At 37.4% G+C, this 17,676-nt stretch overlaps 1 protein-coding gene across 2 annotated transcripts in view; it reads right to left on the reverse strand.

Annotated features, from left to right (window-relative positions):
• Positions 1 to 603: 603 nt before the first annotated feature.
• The window catches only part of lrp1bb (low density lipoprotein receptor-related protein 1Bb), a 428,510-nt gene continuing 411,437 nt past the window's right edge, over positions 604 to 17,676 (reverse strand). For both annotated transcript variants that reach the window (XM_020055063.3, XM_020055064.3), the window contains 11 exons: positions 16,758 to 16,883; positions 15,055 to 15,219; positions 11,722 to 11,883; positions 10,747 to 10,921; positions 10,430 to 10,534; positions 8,611 to 8,724; positions 7,471 to 7,547; positions 6,217 to 6,307; positions 4,407 to 4,557; positions 3,448 to 3,522; positions 604 to 1,988 (listed from right to left, as the gene is read on the reverse strand). In XM_020055063.3, coding sequence (XP_019910622.3) covers positions 1,848 to 1,988; positions 3,448 to 3,522; positions 4,407 to 4,557; positions 6,217 to 6,307; positions 7,471 to 7,547; positions 8,611 to 8,724; positions 10,430 to 10,534; positions 10,747 to 10,921; positions 11,722 to 11,883; positions 15,055 to 15,219; positions 16,758 to 16,883 — 1,382 coding nt within the window. In that variant the 3' untranslated portion in view covers positions 604 to 1,847. The remainder of the gene's footprint in view (positions 1,989 to 3,447; positions 3,523 to 4,406; positions 4,558 to 6,216; positions 6,308 to 7,470; positions 7,548 to 8,610; positions 8,725 to 10,429; positions 10,535 to 10,746; positions 10,922 to 11,721; positions 11,884 to 15,054; positions 15,220 to 16,757; positions 16,884 to 17,676) is intronic.

Raw genomic sequence — 17,676 nt, forward strand, 5'->3', positions numbered from 1 at the left:
ACATCTGCAAAAGCCTTTAAATGGTCTCTCAGTCAATTTTTCTAGGCAACACAATCATGGGGAAGACTGCTGACTTGACAGCTGTCCAAAAGACGACCATTGACTCCTTGCACAAGGAGGGCAAGACACAAAAGGTCATAGCTAAAGAAGCCCAGTGTAAAGTTTCCACAGTCAGTGATGGTTTGGGGTGCCATGTCATCTGCTGGTGTTGGTCCACTGTGTTTTCTGAGGTCCTGGTTTAAGGACCATGGTATCCCTGTTCTTAATTGGCCAGCAAACTCGCCTGACCTTAACCCTATAAAAAATGTATGGGGTATTGTGAAGAGGAAGATGCAATACGCCAGACCCAACAATGCAGAAGAGCTGAAGGTCACTATCAGAGCAACCTGGGGTCTCATAACACTTGAGCAGTGCCAAAGTGCAAACTCCATGCCACCCCGCATTGCTGCAGTAATTCTGGGAAAAGGAGCCCCAACTAAGTATTGAGTGCTATACATGCTCATACTTTTCATGTTCATACTTTTCAGTTGGCCAACATTTCTACCAAAAAGAGATTTGAGAAACCAAAATAATACTTTTGAAATTGAAATAAGCCCCCTTTATTTTATATTGATTAACATTTTATATAAAAGTACTTACATTTAATACATTTCTTCAAAATACAAGCAGCCAAACAACATACAAATCAAATACAAAATTATAAAATGTGTTATATCTATCCATTTCTGAAACTATAATTCTCTAAAGTAACTTTGAAGCCTTAGAATTGTGTTTCATCCTTATGCCATAGTTGATACAGATATGTTGTTGGGACAAAAAAGCAACAAAATATATGGATGTCTGTTTCTCTGTATACAGTACCTGTGACTGTTCTCAGAACATTCACGATGAGCTTCACTAATCTAAAGGCCTGTTTATACCTAATTCTAACATGTGGCCTATGTCCTGATTTTGGGATCTGACTGTGATCAGACCTTGTACTTTAAACACACAAGATCAGGTATATTGTACAAATGCATGTTAACAGCAGGTATAAACAGGGGTCCAAACAGAACTTCTTAGATGCAATATACATTTCTGTCACACAAATAAAATATCTTCCATTTGTAGAGCAAATATATTTTGTATATGTTTGACATTATGATCCATACATGATATAACATTATAGAATGCTGAATTAAATGGTCAATAGAAATTGACCATTTTAAAACCCTCTTAATCTTGGCCACTGTTGGATTGTATCCACCTTGGCTGAATCAAATGTTATAAGCACAAAGACAGAAAACAAGCTTCAATGTGCAGGTATGAAGCCATTAAATGATTACATGTTATTTTGAAGATTAAGTGTTTTTGTTCTGAGGAAAGTAATGACAGTGGAAACCACAGCAATCAAAACTCGACCAACCACAAATGTTACTGGTTTGCAAAGTTTCAGACCTGCTTAAGCACTTTACATTGCGGGAAAAAAGTTGTTGGTTCCACTTTAACAACAGAGATACGTGTACAGGTACAAAAATAAGTATTGTATTGATCTTAACTTTTCTTAACAACAAAACAATTCTGGTGTTAATAAAGTATTTTGCAAATCAGAAGCTTTACTTCAGTGTCATACAGTATATACCATATAGTGTTGTATAACAAATGCTTGACAAACAGAATGCAAACAATGGAAACCAAAAATTGAAATAAAGTGTTCAGCACATAACTGAGGAGGTAATGCTGATGTTAAAAACCAACAAACCTAACTGAGATGACGGGAGCCTGATAGGAAATAGAAAATTCTTATTTTCCTTGTTTCTATACATTTTGTACACTGTCGTATAAAAGGAGTAGAAAGTGTAGTCAGGCTATGCAGCGGTTTCGCGAATTGTCCCCTCAAGTTTCTTTGGGAGTAGCTCTCTCCTCTCATCTATGTTGATTACCGGTTTTCGACAGTTCTGTCCATCAAGGTAGATTTTGGAATACACCGGGTTGGAGTAGTTCATGGGCTGTATTAAGGAAGTAAACATTTTGTTATTTACCAGCACATCACTGTAAACACAGAAGAAAAATACCCTGTATATGTTGTTGCCTAGTAGGCTATGCTACAAACTTATCTTGAAACAGAACAATGACTTCACTATGTTAAAGGTCTTATATATTGCACTGCAATAAAACATTATAGAGGGATAAAGGCATATATGAAAAATGTGTCTAGGTTGATAAATTGCTATTCATTGTTGGACTGTTTAAGTGTACAGCTGTCTTACAGGGAAAGGGAATTTCTTCAGTTTTGCATTCTATGGGATGTGAAACAAAACACTGAATGGTTTATTCAATACCATTTCATTTGTTTTGTAAAAAAAATCTACTTAAAATTCAAATTGCTGGTGCACTCTTTGGATGCACGTTTGAGTGATAAAAAAGGCATATCGTTAGCTAAAGTGTCTTTTAAAAAATGTATTAAAACATACAGTCGATACCCACAGTCTACACATCTTTTTCGGAAATGTTGCTTTTATTCACTTAGACAATGCAATTAAGACAAATCACCTTTGCTAAAATCTTGTATCATCTATACTAATTTGAAAAGGAAATTGATAATTTCTCAGAAAAAATAAAAAATTAGAAAATGTAATTTCTGATATCATTAGGATTTGATTTATATTAATGCTTAGTAAGCCAAAGGCCCCTATTTCCTTGTTTTGGTAAAATGACTGAAAAGTTGATATTGTGAACCCACAACTGAAACGTATCACAGAAAATGCTTATGCCATATATCACAATCGATTGAGGGTTCAGCAACTTTGTGTTTTCGCTGTGACAGAACATTTTTGTTATAGAGTAAGTCATACATTACTCTAAATGCTCTCTCAAGCGTTTTGGTGACGGTAGAGCAATCACTTTTTGATGTAGCTCTCGTGCTAGCCCGACCCTGCTCTCCCTGAAAGGGCTGCATGCTTACACAGACAGTCCAACAATGACTTAAAGGGATGCATGAACCATAGACACATTTTTTGATTTGCAATTATAAAACAAAGAAATTAAAGGATATTAATAAAGAAAGATCAACTAATCTGCTACAAATGAGAATGCAAGGTAGCAAGAAAGAAAGAAGCTCATGCACATTCGCAAAAGATCCAGTAATACACATGCATGTTGTACTCCTAATATGGATATCAAATTGCAGAAGACCAAGCTTTCCCAACATCATTTGCTTCCAAACGGTGGTAGCCTACATTCAGAAGTAGTCATCTTTACTAGTGCAATAATATGTTCACTTTTATAATAAATTCCAGATTAAGTATTTACATAAATATCAATTCCGGTTTCAGTTTGTGTTTGCTTTCAAATTATTATCGCTTCTACAGGTCACATAAGCACCTTTTACAGAGAATGTTCATTTTTACAGTGTTCCTCTTTATGAAGTCGGTAGTCTAAACTAAGGGGAAGGGATGGAGAAATCACCTGTCCAGGTATCACCTCCTTGGGCACAGTATGTATGCCCAGGGTGCGAGGGTCACTGGACTTCACACACCAGCCCTGCAACACACAAGTTCTGCTGATGTTCACCATGCCACAAGGCCAAGCAGATGTCAGCTAACATACTGTTTACCATACTGTTTAAGTGTTCATTGAATCCAACTGAAAATGCATTCTACTATATCTATTATATATCAACATCAGTAATGAACTCAACATGATGTAATTAACAGAAAAGGAGAATCCACTGTTATCAGTTTTGGAGCTTAGATTTTAGATATAAACTCAACCAAAATGAATGGCACCTATAACCAAAGAAATCCATTGCTAATTTGTCAGTGCACTGAACTAGCATGCTATGATTATGATTTAGTCACTTTCTACCTTTCTAATGAAAAGTGATCCACGTGGGGCTACAGCAGATGTCAAAGTTGGCATGGCGAGAAGCAAACAAATTAGGCTTCTTGTAGCAGGCAAGTTAGATAAGATAGATCAGCAAAGCTGTTATGCTTTATTTCATATTCAAAGGGTTAGTATAGTGTTGAGACCTATAAAGGAAAATTAATCAACAGCTGGTACAATATTCCCTCGGTAAAGAGAAGCTGAATAATGTTTCTCTCTACCTGAGGTTTACGCTTCATCCGCTAATGTAACATTTATATCAAATCAATAGAAAGTCTATTATGCCACAGAAGGAGATACCTAGGAATAATTGTGTTAATCATACAACAAACCATTACGCCAATGATGGATCGATGATTGCATACTGAAGAACTCACAGATGAGACTGGAGCATTATGTCTCTGTATATTAAATATGTAAACATCAATAACCCATTTTCCTTAGCATTACAAATGTATTAATATTATACCAAATTGGGTGTCATTTCTTTGCATTTACAGCACATTAACTGCTGATATTGTACATCCTTCACCAACTCAAACCTTGTGTGGGTCCAGGGTGAAGTTGGGTCGCAGAAGGCTGCCAGCGTCGGCATGGTTGTCGTGGTCGACCTCATACATATTGTAGGAGGGGTTTCCTATCTCCACGTTTATCCCTCCATTTGTCATGGGCTGCCTCGTCACCCTCTTACCCCTGGGAGGAGCGGGAGGACAAGCAGCACTCATTAACATAAGATCATACATTATACTGTGTTTTACCTGATATCCCCCGAGGAAGTCTAGGGGACCATGACAAAACCCTCTGACATCCAGGAATGATGTAATGGCACCTTTGTTTGCAGGTTAGCCGTAAAATGTGGGTATAGAAAGTCACCACCCCCTTTTAAAATGTTCACCTTTTGTTGCCTTAACATCCTGAAATTAACACACATGAAATCAGACGTTACCTGGCTTTATTTACACACAGTAACTAACAATATCCAAGTGAAAATGAATTACATTTAAAACAATAAAATACCCTATTTGGATAAGTGAACACACCCCTGAGTTAATAGTAGGTGGAACCACCTTGTTTGGTCTGCAATTAAAACCTTGTTTGAATTACAGCTATGAGTGTCTCTGAATACATCTCTGCTAACTTTGCAAACCAACACTGTGCAATATTTGCCTACTCTTCCTTGCAGAATTGTTCAAGCTCAGTGAAATTGCATGGTGACCACTTAGGTCCATGGGATTTAGATCGGGGCTCTCAATGGGCCACTCAAGGACATTCACCTTCTTGTTCTTCTGCTTCCGTACAGCTGCTTTGGCGGTGTCCCTTGGGTCATGGTCATGTGAACTATCTACCAAATTGCCACTTCCAGCCAGTGGGCTGCAGTTTCTCCTCAAGAATCTTTCTGTCCATTTTCCCTTGAGTCCTAACAAGTGAACCAGTCCCTGCATAAAAGAAACACCCCCACAACAGGATGCTGCCATGACTGTGCTTCACTGTAGGCATTCTTTGGGCATATCGTTTTGCATAAAGGCCAAAATGTTCAATTGTGGTCTTATCTGACCACAGCACCTTTTGCCACTTGGCCTCGGAATCTACAATGTGCTTTTTGGCAAAGGCCAAACAAGACTTGTTGTTGCCTTTTTTAATGGTAGTTTTAGTTTTTTTGCCACTCTCCCACAGAGGTCAGATTTGTGGAGTTATTTTGATATTGTGCTTACATGCACACATCAGACAGATGTGTCACCTTCTTGGCCTGATCGATTCAAGGTCTGGGTGGTGCTATATGCCTTCCACTCCATAATAATAGTCTAAACTTTGCTCCACGGCATAGAAAAAGCCATTTAAATGTTTTTATATCCTTAAATGTGCCTTTCCACAACTTCCACCACTATCTCGTAGATCTTTTGAAAGTACCAAAGTGGATCCTTTGCATTGAATTGCACTACTAAGCAGTGGAGTCCTCTATGAACATCTGCTTTTATTCTGAACTAATCAGTCAGCACAACTGATCACAGAGTGGAAGGCTATTAGCTTGATTTGAGGTTGTTGGTTATACCTCAACAAGTTTGCAATTCTAAAGGGGGGTCACTTATCCAAATAAGGTATTACGGTTTTATTATGGTTTAAATCTAAATTTATTTGCAGAGTTTTTTAGAATTGTTTTTGTGATATTGTGGGTTACTGTGTGTCAAATTGTATGTGCTTTCATTTCGGGCTGTAAGGCAACAATTTATTTTGCAGGGGGGTAGTGACTTAATATACCCACTGAATATGTATGAATACCCTTGAAAGATAATTGATCAAATGTGCTACAAAATTATACTCCCAGGATATCAGGTTATTGTGCCCTTATAATACCTCTGTCTTCGTCTGCAGATGAAAACACCTGCCACCACTGTTGTCATCAGGATCACCAGCAGAACCAGAGGCACGATGATAGCTATGCTCCCTGAAACACAAAAAAGACACAGACTATGTCAGAATTCAGAAAAATAAATATTATTTACAAAACACAATTAATAATTGATTAGATAAGTATTCAGACCCGGAATCCTTTTGGGCAAGTCTCTCAGATTGTTGTACACCTGGACTGTGCAAAACCTACCCATTGTTCTTTTAATCTTCTAAACATCTTTTTCAATTTGGTTGTTAATCATAAATTTCTAAAATCTTCTCATTTAACTTTTTATATATATATATATATATATATATATGTATTTGTTTACGTTAGTCATTTTATCTGAAACCCATATCCAGAGCGACTGCTGTCTCATTGGGCAAAACAATGCCATTTACCTGTAGTTGTGTTCTTGATACAACACTGTCTCTTGTGCCTTATTGCTGAAGTATTACCCAGTGTAAAGTAAGTGGACCAACCTGGGGTTTTCAAATGTGTGCTCAAAAATTCAGGATTGGATCTGGTCTCAAGAAATCTTAATTTCACACAGGTCTAGGTCTGATCTATCAGATAAAGCTGACAAAAAGGGCAAACAGCTAATTGTAATCAACTTACACAAACTGTACATAATTATAACAGTCTTGTGGAGCCTACATCCAATAACAGCTGAAAAAAAAGGCTGGCCAATCTATTTGTTTTCCCTGGTGTTCATCAGGTACTACTCTAAATGACAGCGAGGGTGGATCAAACCAATTTACATGATCACATCAAATTATTTAGCCATCTACAGTGCAAAAACAAATATATAGGCCTACATGCACGCGCGCACACACGCATGCACAGTGCCTTGCCAAGTTATTGAAACCCCTGACCAATTCTCTCATATAATTTCAATAGGACATTGACATTTTGTATGGTTCAATATTCCCTAATCGTCAAAATAATTGTGATATTCAATAATCAAATCAATTAATTTGTAAGACTTTATTACTAACTTCTGTAGAATGTTCTTTGGTCTAAGTATTCCTTAAGAATCACAGTCAAAAATCCTTCAACAGCGGTGTTTTTATTAGAAAATGTGTCAACAACTTGAATAATTCACAACTGGAGGCCAAAGTTAAGTTGGGTCCTTGTTAGGGTAAACACCTTAATTGGTTTAAACGTCTTCCCAAATACATCCCAAAATAAAACCTGAAGTAATTTCCTGCACTCACCTCCACTTGTATTGTCTGACCTACTGCTTTTAGGGGCAGGCCTTTCACACTGTGTACCTGCCCAATTTGCTGAGCACCTGTAACAAACCAATCAGAGACAGAAAATTATTAACTATGGTCCTTAGTCCTCTATACCTTAATCGCATGTAAAATGTGTTACATAGTAATAAAGGAGACTGTAAAACAATGACAATTTTAAAATCCGTTGTCCAGTATATTATACAGTAGAAAGCCCATTTGATATAAAGCACACCGACATCTGCATATAATGCTACGTAGACAACATATTGAAAAGATTAACATGATGAATATTCAGAAAATAAAATGAAGAAAAGTAATCTCGTTTACTGTTTGGATGGCATCCAGTGGGAGTGATAAATGACCCTAGCTAGAGGAGGGGATTTCCAATTGGGTGTGATTGACGCTGATGTGACTATAAAGCATGTGCGGTCTGATAACTGAAACTGGTTGGGGATGGAAAGAATGAAATTGCACTAAATTACATGCACTCCAAATAATCATAAAACCAAATAAAAAATCAGAATGTCATCCCACGCACACAGACAATGAATCATTCCCTCAAAGAAAGACTGTCAACGCATGAACAATCATCATTTTTTTATGGGAAGAAAACAGTTCAAAGGGGATTATCCTTTGTGATGGGTGAAAAATTAAATAGTACATTGTTATTGAATTAAATATGTAAGGTTTTATGTGCAACTAATAGGCAGAGAAAGATTTCTAACTTAATCAATGTACATTCTTTTGACTATACTTATTTCTGCACTACTGTTGACACAAAGCATTTGCCTCAAAGCAGTTCCACATTTTCTTGTCATCCTATTGAATTGCAAAATGATTCACCATACATGCATGGTCATAACAGGCGCGTGATATTCACATCACATGAACACATCACTTGAATGTAACTCAAAGAGCTTGTCAGCTCGGGCTGTATGAGATGCAGATTGTTAGCAGCACGTAAATAAGGCGTTGTACTGGTTTAACGGTGAAAAGGTGATACATAAAGTATACTGTTGCACTAGCTGAAATGGATCTGGGCAGATGGATAAAGAGGGCGGATGGAGGAGGGCGAGGCCTCTGGAGCAACCACAGGAAGTGAGGTAGGGAGAAACCTACTTGCAGCGTGGTTTGTTAAGGGCAGTGATAGTGCACATCCCCTCATTCTGACAGAAGTAATCACATGGGTTGGCCAACTCATCACAACGTTGGTTCTTGAACCCTGACGTGCAGCTGTAAAACAGTACGGTGAAGGGATAGTTATATGAAGTGTAGGTACTGTAGGAGATGGATGACGGAGACCCTTCGGCATTGCAAACAATACAATATTATGCCTCTGTTCCAAGGTACTCCAATAGATGTGCCCATTTGCCTATTATTCATGTTTCGATAATTAATGATTGATGAATTATGCTAAAACTAAAGTAGAGACATTACGTTTTAGCTAAACTAATGACAGGCATATTCCTTGAGGCAAAAAATTTGGGTTTTCTGTATTGTAAAAATGTTGTAAAAAAGCTTTAATCAATTCTATGAGCTTTATGACCTTCACAAAAACTTTTTTTTTTTAAATAATCAAAATTACTATCATACCAACTTTGGTTAATATACATAGATTTTTTACATTATAGCAATTTAGCAGACACTCTTGTCCAGAGCGACTTGCCGTATATGCATGCAATTTCGTAATTTTTTCTGTACTAAGCCATACAGTCAATCAATAATTTTTCTTTTATAAAGCTATAGAGGACCGATCAATAATTCAATTAAATGTATTTTATAAAGCCCTTTTTACATCAGTAGTCGTCACAAAGTGCTTATACAGAAACCCGTCCAGGAAACCAGTATTGATTGGTGGAACACACTGATGAGTTTTGAAAATCCCTTAGACCTTTAGAACAGTTATCTGAAAATTATCATCTCAATGAGGAGATTTCTGCCTGTGGAGTTGGCTAGTTTGGTTTGGATGAGATTAATTTACTCTGTTATAGTTTAAGGTCAAACATTAGGATTTCGTGACACAGACATATCCATCATTGCACCTAATCTCTATGCCTCCAAGCCAATGAATATACCACATTATCAAGATCTGTTAACCTTGTAGAAAACGAGATGGGATCATTTGCATAGAAATTGATTCTATCCCTTGAATCGTGCCAGTCAATGACACACATTTCATTTTAACTACAATGGACAACTGGGCAACCAGGTTTCCCTTTTCAAAGGGATTTCCAATCATCTTCATGGGAAGATCTTTAACAGTGAACCACACCTGTTTATGATGGAGCTGAAATTAATCTTTGTGGACCATCAGAACGGCAGAGCATTTATTCTCCTGCACGATTTCCACAGGTCTCTGAAGCCATGCTATTTTCCTCCGCCATTCATTACCATTGCATACCTCCTGCTCAAACACTCCTTACCACTGAGGATCAAAATACTGTAAACACTTTCTGCTGAAACCTACCGATGAGAGGTGAAACACTGACAAAGAATACTGATACGTTCTGAACAGCAGTGTTTCATTTGTTTAAGTTAATGGTTACTTTCCACTTTCTGTAGCTACACCAAATACAGAGTTTCCTTTGCTCCTACCCTGAGGGTTGGCTTTCCAAGGAGACCTACATCAAAGCCCCTACAGGTACAAACAGGTGTGACTCATTCTTTTATCGAGTCTTAACAATCCCATTTTGTCCGCTCTGGCATTGCCTACACCTATGGTGTTAAAATAAATCTCCACTTATAGCCCTGTACTTAAAAAGCTCCACCGCCACCTTTCCTAAAATAGAACATTTGAATAAGAGAGAGATTTACTTCCATTTTTGGCTGACTGGTGTGACAACTGAAGAAGAAAAAAAAAAAAAAGACATGAGATCAGAGAGATTCCTCAGGCTAAGGATATTTCAGGCTCGTGCTTGTCGGAAGCTACTGTACTTACTGACAGAAGGGCAGGTTGGTGTCCGGGTCCAGGTGACAGGTGCCTCCATTGTAACAGTAACCGTCACACAGCTGACAGCTGGCTGCTATCCTGCCATTAGTACAGCTGCAGCAACCAGAGATAAGCTTCTGTCATTGACTGATTGATAACCTTGTGTTTTTGACCATGGCAATCATAAGAAATATCTAGGTAAAACATGTCAGGTGAACTACAGTGCATGAGGCCTTAGAGCATTTATTCAACGCCTGAATCAATCGCCAAATAGAAAGCGATATTTATAGATGTGAACATCCTGCGGTCAGATGCTATCAACATACTTGCAGACCACATCTGCTGTGATGTCGTTGACGAGGCAAGGGGCTCCATGGCACCTCAAGCACTTGTCCACCTCGCACCTGTTGCCCTCGTATCTGGCTGGACACACACACTCAACATGGCCACTACTGGATAGTGTACAGGCTTTGGAATTTACACAGTAGTGGTGGCAGATGTCTGTCAGAGGACAGAAAGGACAAAGGAGAGCGAGGGAGAGAAAGTGATGGAGGAGAGCGATAAGTAGAGATAGGAATCGACATGAGGGAAAAAGAGAGGGAGTGATAAAGGGAGGTAGAGATGAGCATAGAGAAAGTGGCATGTTTAATAATGAGGAAACGGGAGTTTTAGCTGGTTTGATTAGAATTTTACAGGCCTTTAATGAGACTTAATTATTCGCATCAAATGGCAACTCTTCCACAGATGAAAACATATTAGCCCTTGGGCAAGAAGTAGTAGACACAAACTAATGGCGTCAGTGGAAATACATTTCACCACAATTTATAATGACAAAGCCTACATAAGGGAAGAAAATATTTTATCAGTGCAGCACAGAAACCCCTACAGGTTGCTTAGAGTGGCATTTAGAATTACTCTCACACCCGAAAGTATTTGTAGCAAGGAAAAGTCCTTCCTGGTAAAATGTTTTTTTTTTTTTTTGCTTGATTTAGTCATTTGGTTGTCATAGAGACTTCATTTGACAAACTTTAAAGATAACTGATTACAAGAGAGTGTGACCGAACTGAATTGTCAGTGATTGTTCATTAAGATCTTATAGGGAAAGCTTAAAGTTGAACATTTGTCTAGGTAGTTATTGCTGCTGGATTGGCATACAGTACAAAATACATTATAGAACGTTAAAGGGGGAGGTCTCTTAATAACAAATCAGAAGTTTTACAACAGGACTTTAAACATTTGCCACCCTAAGACATGCTAGGCATCCCCCGGGAGTCAATGTGTTATTGGATTCATTTACTCACGGTACAGACAACGGTCTCCGGTATACTCAGCCATGCAGCGACATACTGGCTGGTTCCCTAGGCTAATATCGCAGGTACCAGCGTTCAGACAGTAGTTGTCACACACACGCTTCTCACAGAATGGACCTGTAAATCCAACAGGGCACCGACAAGTTGGCTTCCCTAGTGGGAGGAAGAGAGAGAAGGAGAGGATTTGCTGACAATTCTAAGCGTGTCATTACATTTTTTTATGAAAGGAATTGCATAAAACTGTTTTTCTGGATGCATGTTAGTTCCGAAAGATATCCCATATTACAGTTGTATCTTACAAACAGAATAATTTATTGCATATTACTAAAACCCGCCTAGTCTAACTCTCCTGCAGATTCAATAAGATTGACTGAGGACTTGACTGAGGACACCAATATGTTCTTTACATACTTTTATTTTAAGAATACCCTGGGCAAGAATAATCTGCTATTGTAATGGCCAAAAGCTGAAGAGAGTTCAATGTATTTTATGACAAGTGACACATTTATAATGAGAAGCAATAATGAAACTTTTCACATCCCAGAATAACATGTTAAAATTACAAGAATTGGACTAGCCTGTAAATACTTGATCTACCCCAAGTTTTGACAGGTGCTTTAAAACGACTGGCTGTGACACATGCTCAACCTGAAAATGCTATCATTTGGGTCTTTATTATGCATGCAACCCACGTTTGTGCAAAAGATTCCTGTCGTTGTAAATGTGACATTCTGAATACAATTCATTAGTTGAACATAGGCGCTGATGAGAGTAAATAAAAACAGACAGTACCGACAACCCTAACACAAATGCTCCACTTATCAAAGTGATTAACAAAAACCTGACCATAGCTGACAAAAATTAAGATACTTTGACAAAATCTAACTGGATAGTTTGGCAGAGGAAATTATTTTTCATGTGTCAGATTCTGACACCACATGGGCATTATACTGTAGGTTGCAGTATTTAAGAAAAAGGTTGAAAAACTGAACAGAAGTGAAAGAACCATTATTAAATTGAACTGAAGAGGCCAATATGATCAGTTTTGTAGATACATGGATACACCATTCGAGAATCTTGGCACCATCAAACATAAAGAAACAACTTCAATGCAATAGCATTTAGATCTCTCTCCTGTAAGACCATAATGCTGGGGTCTCGACAGCAACTGAGAGTAGCTGATATGTAAGAGGATTATGTTTTTCCATGATATTCACGGCAACTATAAGCCTGACACACAAGACGCAGTACCAGGTCTTTTGAATCACCATATAATACCAAAATATTCCTGGACACTTTGGCCACATCCCCTGTGCGTATATTGGTTTTAATGAATGAATAATAGCATAAGAAATTCCACTTCCACCAGGCTTTAGACCTTTTCACAATAGTATAGAATAACATCCATTACTTTGTCAAAATCAACCAATTACTAAAGTTGGCGGCTACAGAACGGAGAGAAGTTGGACTCATTCAGCCTAGGGTTTGTATTTCAAACTAGTCTCAAACACAGACGTAGCCATGGGATAGATAGCTTAGTGGTTAGAGCTCAGGGTAACCAGAAAGTTGCTGATTCAATTTCCTTTATATGACAAGATGAGAATAAATATATGTTATTGTGCCCTTGAGACAGTTACTTAGCCTTAATTGATCTGGATAAGAATAATGACTAAATTGTATATGACCTATGGGCATAATTAACTAATTTAAGACTGAAAAATTATACTTCTAATGCATGGGAATAAAATAATGTTTTTACTATTTTGTTTTATTTATGAAAATATAACACACTCAATAAGAGATGATTTGTAAGACAATGTATTATTTAATTTATCAAAATGTAGTAGTGGTGTTTGGATCAGTCGTGGTTATTAGAATAATGGAAATCTGAGTGAAAATAGTTTGAGTGTGAAAACCTAAAAAGAAATAGCAAAATCTGTAAACTGACAAGCATTCCTGTTTAATGAAAAACATATCTTTGCCAAATATATGATATTGAAAGCAGACAAAAACATAATTCTAGAATCTTAATATGAGCAAAAGTTCTCTTAAACATTTAATTTGCCGCCAGTGACCTAATTCCTCCATTCCTATTCAAAATGACATTAAAGTGAATATGCAAAAGCTCACCAACATTTTACATGTTATATTTAGGTTCAGTGCAAAAGGTATTATCAGATATTATTCATCCTGATAATTTTTTTTACATGAACAATTGGAGATAACAATTATTTACAGAACCTAATGAAACGATAAACAAACAAGGATTGGTATTCATAGCAGATGATTCAAACGTAATGTATGTTATATATGCCTGGACTATTGTAATAATGGTGAATCCTTTACTGTGAGTTAACATTATGTATAGGAAACCCAGATGTTAACAAATGAAGTGGTTACTTCTCTGTATACAAGGTTTTCTTTTCTTTATATCTTTCATGGCCAAATTAAATAAAATATATATATTAAGGGGTTAGAAAAACATGGTTTAGAAACCAAAATGTCACTGTATGTTAAATGGGCAATCTGGACCCATAAATAATAAAATAAAACATTTTGGAGCTTTTTAGTTTTTTAAGAAAGACAATGAAAGAGAGCATAAGGCAAGAATGGCCGGGGAAGGGATTTGGGTTTATTATGTTATTACATTTATCAAACAAAATGGACTTCCATTATTTTCATTGTTGCTATTAAAAATTTTCACAAACCATAAAAAAGGTTATTTTGAGGTCTGAAAAAGCGCCATGATCTAAATGTATCTACATGTACTATGTGCACCTATGTGCTATTTTGAGTCCACACAGTCCACTGGTTTTAAGAGACTCTGAGATGTAGTGAATAATAGCCTTCTTGCATGCATTATGAAACAGGTTGAGTGTTTTCTAGCAAAGAGACGTGAAGTAAATCTCAAGTATTCTGCACTTTTTATTTCATCCATGTTAGTCAGATGAGTGGGAAACTAACAACGTTACATTTACATTTTAGTAATTTAGCAATGCTCTTATCCAGAACAGCTTACAGTTAGTGCATACATTTAAAGACAATTGGTACAACCACAGTTGTAGGGTTTCATATATTTTCTGAAAATGGGCAGGGAAATTCTTATCCTAACTTTGAAAGGGAAGCTATTCACACCATCGGGATTTAAGGACAGAAAAACCTTTTGACCGTTCAGATCAGTCAGTAATCTTAATGTATTTTCTACCTCCTGACTCCCAACAATAAATATAGTTCTTAACTACCCCTTTGTTAAAAAGACATCAACGTCATCCATCCTAACAACCTTCCAGCCACCCATCCATGTATTTTTCACAGAAGACTCACCCAGGGGTGAGCCCATGCAGGTGCCTCCGTTGAGGCAGTAGTCGGTGCAATGGTTGACCTCACAGCGATCTCCAGAGAAGTCAGGCCAGCAGTAGCAGCGCCAGTCCCCCTTCTCATTAGCAAGGCAGCGCCCACCGTTCTCACATGGTGGCCGGCAAAGTTCGCCTTCAACACAACAAGGAATGTTATGTTCTTTTTAGTGTAGCTTTTATTTTTGAAACTACAAATACTGTCAGCGTCTACACAGCTACTCGGGCACAAAGAAATATAGGGATACTGCACCGCTATACTGCAGCTGAGGGCAAACTAATTATAGAATTTGTCTGAGGCTCAGTCTGTATTGTGTTATGAATGAGACGTTCATCCATATTGTTTTCCTTGTAACAAAGTTCTTGAAACACATGAGTAAGCCTGACAAAATGAAACACCAAAGCAGGACTCAATTTAGGGTGGTCACACAAAGCTGTGGAAGTGTTTCACTTGATTTTCTTTGGGAAAAAAAAGACTCTAAAGTATGACTATATGCAAGTTGTTATTTATAGCACACCAAAACCCTACTATTGATCTTTTCCACATATTTCTGACAATAAGTTTCATAGCTGGATCACAAATCGCTATTTCAAACACTCAGCAGTGACAGCAACAAAATGTCTGCATAACCTGCTGGAGTAGATTGTTGGGATAGTATTTACCGGCGTGAAATAATTTAAAACCACAAATCTCTTTTAAGTATTTGTTTGGTTTTACATTGTTTTGTTCACATGCTTACTGGATTTTCAATTATAGTTTGAGTTTAAACTGCACAAGCTAGTAAAGGCATAATTTGACTGCTGTATAATCAGACTGCAGCTTGTAAGTGCTGTTGGCTCCATTAACAAAGCAATCTACTGCCCTTGATGGTACAGCTAAAAATGTTGTCCCATCGGTGACATTTTGGCTTAATCGCAGGTCAAAATATTTTGGGGAAATGGAGCAATGTACTCTGTAATAAATAGACAGTGTAAATTACTCATTAGTTACTTGGGTTATATAGTGTAATTGGCTGGTATTAAATTGGGAGTGGCTGAAAGATATTATTATATACTTGCCACAGGATCTGGTGAACCAGAATGTGCCCAATGTTCTACAGCACCTTTATTATACTGAACATGCCTTACTCTTTGCTTCCTAGATTTCTCTATCCACATTAAGACGAGTGGATAAGTTAGAAACCACATAAATCAGCACACACAAACAAAAAATGCAACTATCAAAATGTATCTACATTTGTTACAAGTTACCAATTACATTTTTATATTTTTACCACATATGTCCGATTTGCAATTATGGCCTTGCCTCATTACAATGGCCTTGGTCTCACAGGTGCTGATCTACCCACAGAGAGTTGTGAAAATTTGAGGAGAAAAGAAAACACTCCCCCAATCCACAACAGGTGGTGCTATGAGAATCTGCACCCCTTTCTGCTGCCCCCCCCCCCCCCCCAGCACTGTCGGTAGGCTTTGACCAAGATTCAAACACCTGGACCATATGTACACAAGACCATAATTATACAAAATCCTTTATGGTGCAGTAAGCAGTTTTCTTCATTCATTTGTGTTGGTCAATTCCATCTCAGCTAAATCGTTCTACCGAAGCGGTCTTAGAGGTGAAGTTACATTGGCAGGTAGTAGGTGATGTCGTAGCAGGGGTTTTGAAAGGCTTACCTGAGATGTTTACATCACTACAGGAGCCATTTACTAGTGACTTCCCTTCTGGACAGATGCAGGTGGCTCCCGTTGGGTTCAGTAGACACATAAAGTCACAGTTCATTCTCAGGCATGGGTTGACTGCTGCAGGGAGACAAGAGACAAAATATTTATAATTCCAACTAAAGCTTTGATACAACCAAGAAATAAAATACATCCTTTCCCATAAACAAATAAAACACATCCCTTCCCATCCCTTTTTTCACTTAAACCTTTAAACATTTTCTGAGGCAAAACATTCACAAAAAAATGGGGGAGGGGCATTATGATTTATTTGATATTATGCACACATGTATTTCAGTTCATAATCAACAAGAGACATGATCCACATTTCACACCAAGCCTGGTCCTAGAGGAGTACTATGCCATGCTACCGAACACTACTTCGATATTCACATCAGGCTGCATGCTGCCATATTGCTCCAATAAGTCAATTGAATCATTGGGTTTTCAACAATAACATAAAAACAGCAGGTTTCGGAACCTTTTAGCCTGTAAATATAACAACCACACTATGCAAAAAAAGTTGTGTACACAATTTATTTATTTCTAAATACAGCAGTCTGTTAACATTTGTTTTACTGATTTGTATAATATAAATATTTGAGATAAGTTCATTTTGAAATGCATCAAATAAAATCAGACAACATTTTATATTTGTCTTTTGTGTTGAATATAACATCATCAATGATCATGTTATTTTTGCCCCAGACTAATTTACTATCTAGTCCTGTCCATTAAATGTATATGTGTTACAGAGAGCATTATGTATCATGTACAATATTCAAACAACTATTCTTTATATCAAGCGCAATTCCTTTCCATTTTCACTACCTAGTTTTCGATTCAGGCTACTCCACATGGATATGCCACCCCT

Source organism: Esox lucius, chromosome 16 (genome assembly GCF_011004845.1).
Source record: "Esox lucius isolate fEsoLuc1 chromosome 16, fEsoLuc1.pri, whole genome shotgun sequence".
NCBI classification, from domain to species: Eukaryota; Metazoa; Chordata; class Actinopteri; order Esociformes; family Esocidae; genus Esox; species Esox lucius.